The 6,948-nt window shown below is 62.2% G+C and overlaps 3 protein-coding genes across 6 annotated transcripts in view; all 3 read left to right on the top strand.

Annotated features, from left to right (window-relative positions):
• LRRC4B (leucine rich repeat containing 4B) overlaps window positions 1-519 on the top strand; it is a 21,673-nt gene extending 21,154 nt beyond the window's left edge. Inside the window, 1 exon segment of the mRNA XM_024768222.1 lies at window positions 1-519. This exon segment is cut by the window's left edge and continues 80 nt beyond it. Coding sequence (XP_024623990.1) covers window positions 1-519 — 519 coding nt within the window.
• A 3,373-nt stretch (window positions 520-3,892) lies between these two features.
• On the top strand, window positions 3,893-6,223 carry ASPDH (aspartate dehydrogenase domain containing). Its single transcript, XM_024768520.1, has 7 exons — window positions 3,893-4,012; window positions 4,373-4,517; window positions 4,776-4,860; window positions 4,953-5,102; window positions 5,185-5,405; window positions 5,475-5,629; window positions 6,043-6,223. The coding sequence occupies exons 1-7, from the start codon at window positions 3,958-3,960 to the stop codon at window positions 6,084-6,086; spliced, it is 855 nt and encodes a 284-aa protein (XP_024624288.1). The 5' UTR covers window positions 3,893-3,957; the 3' UTR covers window positions 6,087-6,223.
• A 235-nt stretch (window positions 6,224-6,458) lies between these two features.
• JOSD2 (Josephin domain containing 2) overlaps window positions 6,459-6,948 on the top strand; it is a 4,099-nt gene continuing 3,609 nt past the window's right edge. For 2 of the 4 annotated variants that reach the window (XM_024768544.1, XM_024768543.1), the window contains exon 1: window positions 6,459-6,750. The gene's annotated coding sequence lies outside the window, so the exon portion shown is untranslated. The remainder of the gene's footprint in view (window positions 6,751-6,948) is intronic. The other 2 variants (XM_024768542.1, XM_024768541.1) reach the window with 2 other exon arrangements.

Raw genomic sequence — 6,948 nt, forward strand, 5'->3', positions numbered from 1 at the left:
GCCCCGCGCTCCTCGCGCCCCACGGAGAAGGCGTTCACGGTGCCCATAACGGACGTGACGGAGAACGCCCTCAAGGACCTGGACGACGTCATGAAGACCACCAAGATCATCATCGGCTGCTTCGTGGCCATCACGTTCATGGCCGCCGTGATGCTCGTGGCCTTCTACAAGCTGCGCAAGCAGCACCAGCTCCACAAGCACCACGGGCCCACGCGCACAGTGGAGATCATCAACGTGGAGGACGAGCTGCCCGCGGCCTCCGCCGTGTCCGTGGCCGCCGCCGCCGCTGTGGCCGGCGGGGGTGGCGTGGGCGGGGACAGCCACCTGGCCCTGCCCGCCCTGGAGCGCGACCACATCAACCACCACCACTACGTGGCGGCCGCCTTCAAGGCGCACTACAGCAGCAACCCCAGTGGCGGGAGCTGCGGGGGCAAGGGTCCGCCCGGCCTCAACTCCATCCACGAACCTCTGCTCTTCAAGAGCGGTTCCAAGGAGAACGTGCAAGAGACGCAGATCTGAAGCCTCCGGCCTGCCGGGCAAGGGGGCACCCCCGGGGCGGGGGCCGGACCGGGACCCTGCCCCCAGCCCCAGCCCCAGCCCCGCACAGGGGAGGTCGGGGCAAGCAGCTCGGAGCCCCACCCGCGTCCGCACCCCAGGGCATCTCGCCCCAGCGAGGACAGTGCGGGGCTCCGGGAATGGAACCCCCGGGGTTCCGGCCTCGCCCCCCTCCCTGGTCGCGGGAGGGGATGCAGGACGGGAGTGGCCGGAACCCTCCGCTTTTCCTCCTTGCTCTCCCGACCAACTGCTCCCGGCCCTCCGCCTTCCGGGGGAGAGAGGAGCTTTTTTCAGGGGTGTCCTCTCCCCTCACCCCCAACAGCCCTCCTTTTACGATTCAGTTTTTGCAGTTTGACGCCTGTCCCCACCCCACCCCCAGCCCCGCCCTCTAAACTGAAGAGACAGCCACGTGGTCAGAGCCTCCCGAGCCCCTGGCCCTGCCCTGGGGGAGTCCATTCCCGGCCCCTGGTCCCCATTGGCCGGGGGCGGGGCGGCCTCAGCCCGCCCCCCACCGTTGCCCCCAGCCCTCTCCTGCCCCACAGACTCTTTTGATACTGAAGGGAGGTTTGCGTCAACGACTACCTGCTCTGTAATTACTTTAAAAAAAAAAAACACGGAAAAAGTTTAAAAAAAATTTTTTTTTTTGGTTATGAAAGCATGGAGGAGAGAGAAAAGAAAGGGAACATGGGTGGGCAGTAGAATGAGAAGATGGAAAACTCCAGGCCCCATCTGGAAGGTCAGTGGGAGAGCCGGCACCTCTGAGTGGTCTTAGGCCCCTACCCTTTCACCTCCGAGGCCCTAGAGAGGGGCTTGGTCACCCAGCACGCCTGGCATTTGTGTTTATTCTGCCTGCACCCCTTTTGAGGCATGTACTGGGGTCCTCTCCCCCAACCTCCCACCTAACAGCAGAAACCTAGGGGGCCTGGGGCTTCCCTGGTGGCGCGGTGGTTGAGGGTCCGCCTGCCGATGCAGGGGACACGGGTTCGTGCCCCGGTCCAGGAGGATCCCACGTGCCGCGGAGCGGCTGGACCTGTGAGCCATGGCCGCTGGGCCTGCGCTTCCGGAGCCTGTGCTCCGCAGCGGGAGAGGCCACAGCAGTGAGAGGCCGCATACCGCAAAGAAAAAAAAAAAAGAAAAGAAACGAAACCTAGGGGTCTTATCTCCTGGGGCTGTCGTTACAAGGTACCACAGACTGGGTGGCTCAGAACGACAGAATTTAGTGTCTCAGTTCTAGAGTCCAAGGTCAAGGTGTGGGCAGGGCCGTGCTCCCTCTAGAACCTGTTGGGGAAGGTCCTTCTCTGCCTCTTCCAGCTTCTGGTCGCCTCAGATGTACCTTGACTGGTGGCAGTGTCACCCCAGTCTCCACAGCACCTTCCCTGTGTGCATGTGTGTCTCTGTGTCCAGATTTCCCCTCTTTATAAGTCATTGGATTGGGAACCACCCTACTCCAGACAACCTCATCCTGGTCATCTGCAAAGACCCTATTTCCAAATAAGGTCACATTCACAGGTCGTGGAGGGGAGGACGCAATTCATCCCATCTCAGAGCCAAACCAGAGGAGTGAGCTGGGGGGAGGGGTGCGCCAGCGGGGCCAGCGGAGCAGGAGGGGGCTGAACTTTCGTCTTGTTAACTCAGCAGCAGGAGGCAGAGCCCTCGGAGAGACGAAGGCCAGCGAGTGGGAGCAAATACCAGCGATCGGCTAGGCCACTGCGCAGGTGCTGGTACGGCTGGGGCAGCCCAAGGTACCAGCGTTGCCGCCTCCAGAGCGCCAGGTCCCCGCCCCAGGGCCGCCGTTTCTCGCTGTCCAGACAGACAGAGGCCAGTGGAAGCAGGATGAGGCACTGCTCTGGGCAGACACAGCTGCGGACACACAGGGCTGGGCCCCCGGGAGCAGCTCTCGTCTCAGCCCCATTCTCCCCTCGGCCCAGACTGGCCCGCGTACAGGGCAGGCCTGGCGCATGCGCAGGACGGCCAGACCCTGTGGAGTCCACTGAGGGTGGAGCGGGCAGGAAGCCCCCACGACCCCACCGGGGCCCTGTGTCCTCTGAGAGGGCCTGGACCGGGTCCGTGCGCCTGGCCCTGCGCCTCCTCCCTGCCTGTTTCTGCCCCACAGCATCTTATCTCCCCCCACCGCCCCCATCTGGAGCTCTTAAAGCAGATTCTTGCCTTATCACCCGTGGCAGCTCCCTCTGCCGCGACGTGTCTGGGGTCCCTGGCCCTATCTGTCTGGCTTGTCTGCTTGGGACTCTCCTCTAGTGCGACGCCTGGCTCCCCCTCGCTCCCGCTCTCATGCTCTCTTTCTCTCTCGTCCTCTTTCAGGGCCCCCAGATCCTGGTTGCCATGGTATCACTGCAGCGGGTACCAGGTGGTGGTGGGGGGCAGGGAGCCGACACTGCCGCAGTCTCCGCCATTTCCGATGCCAGGCACCCGCGAGGCGCCGTGGCTGGGGCTCATTGGGGGGGCACTCGGCGCCTCCACAGGCCTCGCAGGCTTCTCCTTGGCCATGGGAGGTGGGGAGAGCGGAGGGATGGGCATGGGAGTGAGAATATAAGGGGGCGAAAGAGGGGTGGCTGGTGGCATCGTGGCCGGGGAAGGGGAGGATAAAAGGTGAGAAGGCAAGGTGAACAGAAGGATCAGGCTGGAGGGAGGGAGGTTCGAGGAGGGGCCGGGGGAAGGGACCCCTCCATGGGAGCTGGTGGGGTTGGGGGCCCACTGAGGCTAGGATGAGCCGAACTCCAGCTCCTGCAGTCTTGTGGGGAGAGGGTCATGACCAGGCCAGGCCTCCGTCGGACCTTGGGGGAGATGAGGGCCTGGCTGGAGACAGAATGGCAGCCAGCCCAGAGGAGGCAAGGGCGGCAGCTGGAGGGATGGAGATGCGGGAAAAGGTGGAGAGACAGCGATGGGAGTGAGAGAGATCTGAGATGGAGACAGAACCAAGGGAGGAAAACACTGGAGGAGGAATGCTGACAAAAAACCATCTCCTCTCTCTTGCTCCCAACCCTGTCTACCCCAACACAAGCAGGATGCAGTTTCCATGACAACCTGGCCGGCCAGAAAGGGGGGCAGGGGACTGCAGAGGAAATTTTCCACATCAGCAGGAAGAGGATGTGATGCAGAGAAGGAATGGGCTGGATACATGGGGGGGGGGGCGCCACACAGGGCCCTGGAACCCCAAAATATCTCGCCCACTGCCTCCCAGGATTCTCATCCTGCCCCCAGGTGGCGCCCCCCACACCCCCATCTCTGGGCCATAGCGGGGGAGGGGGAGGGTTCCAGAGAGGCTCAAGGGTCAAATGTCCAAAGTTCAGCCGCTGCCCAAACCTCGTGTGTGGGGTGAGGTGGGGGGATGGGAGGCAGCAAGCAGCTGCGGAGCTCTGACCGCAGGCCACCAAATCCAAGGGCATGGCTCTCAACACGGTCCCGAGGAAGGTGGGGATACTGGGCTACGGCCGCCTCGGTGAGTCCTTGACTGTCTGGGGCTTCTTCCCCAGGCCCCTTTCTAGAGCCTCAAAAGCCCCTGTCCTCCACAAACATACTTTTCTTCTGTGTCTTTATCTGTGGCTTGGCTGCCTCTGGCTGCCTAAGTGTCTTCCACTTCTCACCGCGTGGCTCCAGCCCCCTCGGGATCTCCGTCCTCCCCTTTCTGAGTCTCTGCCCCCCACCTAAGTTTTTGTGTCCCCCGACTCTGGGTCAATGAACTCCCTCCCTCACCTCTGTCATTCCCTCTCCGGGCCTCTGTCCCCCCCTCTCCAGGTCTCCGTCCCCCTCTCTCTGGGTCTCTGTGCCCCTCTCTCTGAGTCTCTTTCCCTCTCCCCAGGACAGTCCCTGGTCTCCCACTTGCTGACTCAGGGACCAGAACTGGGCCTAGAACTTGTTTTTGTCTGGAATCGTGACCCAGGACGAATGGCGGGGAGTGTGCCCCCTACCCTTCAGCTCCAGAACCTTGCTGCCCTCGGGGAGAGGTCAGTGACCTCGCTGTGAGAGAATGGGACTCTCTGAAGCTCCTGTTCTGGCCTCCCTTAGGTGCTGTGTGCTCTCATGTGATTCCCTTACCCTCTCTGGACCTTGGTTCACCCAAATGTGAAATAGCACAAGCCTCTGTCTTATTTCCCTTCCCAGGCCAGGGCGAAGAGTGACAGGCCTCCATAGACTCTGGGAATCTGGGGAGGGGAGGTCTAATACCTCTTCAAGGTCCTCGCTGCCTCTCTCCCCTCTCCCAGGCACCCTGACCTTGTGGTGGAAGTGGCCCATCCCAAAATAATCCACGAATCTGGGGCAGAAATCCTGCGCTATGCCAATCTCCTGGTGAGCTCTGTGTCTTCCGCCTTGGCACCACCCCGCCCTAAAGTAGGATCCATCTCCTGACCTCAGCCCCTCCCTACCTTCATCTGCCCCAGGTGGGATCCCCCTCAGCCCTGGCTGACCAGGCCACAGAGCGGCAGCTCCTGGAGGCCTCGCATTGCTGGGGCCACGCTGTGTTCGTGGCCCGGGGGGCCCTCTGGGGCACTGAGGACATCGCCAGATTGGACGAAGCCGGGGGCCTCCAGGTGAGGGCCTGCTGGGCTCCCTGGGAACCGGAGGGGGCCAACAGAGACCCCCAGTCCCCCCGACTCTGGCTCTCACTTCCAGAGCCTCCGTGTCACCATGGCCACACACCCTGATGGCTTCCGGCTTGAGGGACCCCTGGCTACGGCGCACAGCACTGGGCCTCGCACTGTGCTCTATGAAGGCCCTGTCCGCGGGCTCTGCCCCCTTGCCCCCCGAAACTCCAATACCATGGCTGCCGCTGCCCTGGCCGCCCCCAGCCTGGGCTTCGACCGTGTGATCGGAGTGCTTGTGGCCGATTTCAGGTGAGCGAAGCTGAGCGGGGGTCTGGGCTGGGGCCAGGCCAGCCGGACTGACCACCCTGCTTGCCCCAGCCTCAAGGACATGCATGTGGTGGATGTGGAGCTGAGCGGACCCCCGGGCCCCAAAGGCCGAAGCTTTGCTGTGCACACCCACAGAGAGAACCCCAGCGAGCCAGGCGCTGTCACCGGTTCTGCCACCATCACCACCTTCTGGAGCAGCCTCCTGGGTGCGGCCACGCTCCTCCCCGGCGCTCCTCTCCCCAAGCCCTGGGCTCTTGTGCTCTGCAGAGCTTGGGTCTCAGGCTCTCTGAGTCTGCAGTTCTGATTCTGTCTCTATCGATTGATCTTTATTCCTTAGTCTCCTTAACCTTCTACTACACGACGCTGAATCTTTATAGATCTCTATCTCTGTCCAAGTCTCCTCTCTCCGAGCCTCTGTGTCCCCCTCTGTCTGGGCCTCTAGCATGTGAGTCTCTGTCTACCCCCCAGGTCTCTGTCCCTCTATCTCTGGAATGTGGTGCCTCTCTCTGGGTCTCAGTCCCTCCCTCTAGGTCTCCACCTTGGTCTGTCCCTTCTTCCAAGTGTCTGTCACTCCTTATTTCTCTGTCTCAGCCTTTCATTCCCCGTATCTCCTCCGCAGGCTGTTGCCACCTGCCCTCCAAGCCGGGGATCCATCTCTGCTAAGAAGCCTCCTCCTTCCCAAGAGAACATCCTCATCTCATTATTTACCTCCCACTCCCACCGCCACCGTCCGGCTGCTGCCTCAGTATCCCCAGACCTCCCTCCTGTCTCAGTAAATATTGGAGACTCTTCTCCCTGCATAGTCTGGTGTCTGAGCACTTGTTTCCCTTCTGTGACGTCACGCTTTGTCTTCACACTAGGCATGATGTCATCACAGGGAGCGGGCATACAGAGTAGCAACACCCCTGGAAGCTATCGGGAGAGCCTATTCACTACATTTCCCATAATCCTTCGAGTAGCAGGGGGCGTGGAAGTGTGCGAAGGAGAGGGTCGCCTCAGGGCACATTTCCGGGACTCACCGCGGGCGCCGACGGAAGTTGTAGTCCCGCGTTCTCGGGGGCGACAGCGAACTTCCGGGCCACGCCGCCCGGGCGTTCCGTGCGGAGCAAGAGCTCTCGCGAGGGTCGCCGGAAGTCGTAGTCCGGCTCGCGGGGGCCGCCGGGAGCTGTAGTCCGTCCCTCCTGCCCAGTCACCGCGGTGCTGCCCGCCCTGTTCTCGGAGGCCAGAGCCGCCGACCAGGGGGATGCGGGAGCCCTCGGTTCGGGGGAACAGAGAGGCAGGCGGGGTGAGGGTCGTTGCTAGGCAACGGGCTAGCGCCACGGTTGGGGTACGGGTCGGGGAGAGCGCTCTGTTACTCGGTGTCCGGGGAGGGGGCCCTGTTGCCAGGTGACAGGAGGAGAGAACTGTTGGTTAGTGACAGGGGAGGGGAGTCTTCTGTTGCTAGGCGACCAGAAGAGACCCTTTTACCTAGAGACAGGGGAGGAGCCTTCCTCTATTGCTTCCTCTAAGTAACCTGAGGAGAGAC

The sequence above is a fragment of the Neophocaena asiaeorientalis genome, unplaced genomic scaffold (assembly GCF_003031525.2).
Source record: "Neophocaena asiaeorientalis asiaeorientalis breed wild unplaced genomic scaffold, Neophocaena_asiaeorientalis_V1.1 scaffold629, whole genome shotgun sequence".
NCBI classification, from domain to species: Eukaryota; Metazoa; Chordata; class Mammalia; order Artiodactyla; family Phocoenidae; genus Neophocaena; species Neophocaena asiaeorientalis.

What these genes read in the sequence shown, in the direction of transcription:
- ASPDH (XM_024768520.1), top strand. Translation starts at nt 3,958, where the DNA reads ATGGCTCTCAACACGGTCCCGAGGAAGGTGGGGATACTGGGCTACGGC. An exon ending in ACTGGGCTACGGCCGCCTCG is followed by an intron (nt 4,013 to 4,372) that starts GTGAGTCCTTGA and finishes CCCTCTCCCCAG; the next exon opens with GACAGTCCCTGGTCTCCCAC. An exon ending in CTTCTGGAGCAGCCTCCTGG is followed by an intron (nt 5,630 to 6,042) that starts GTGCGGCCACGC and finishes TCTCCTCCGCAG; the next exon opens with GCTGTTGCCACCTGCCCTCC.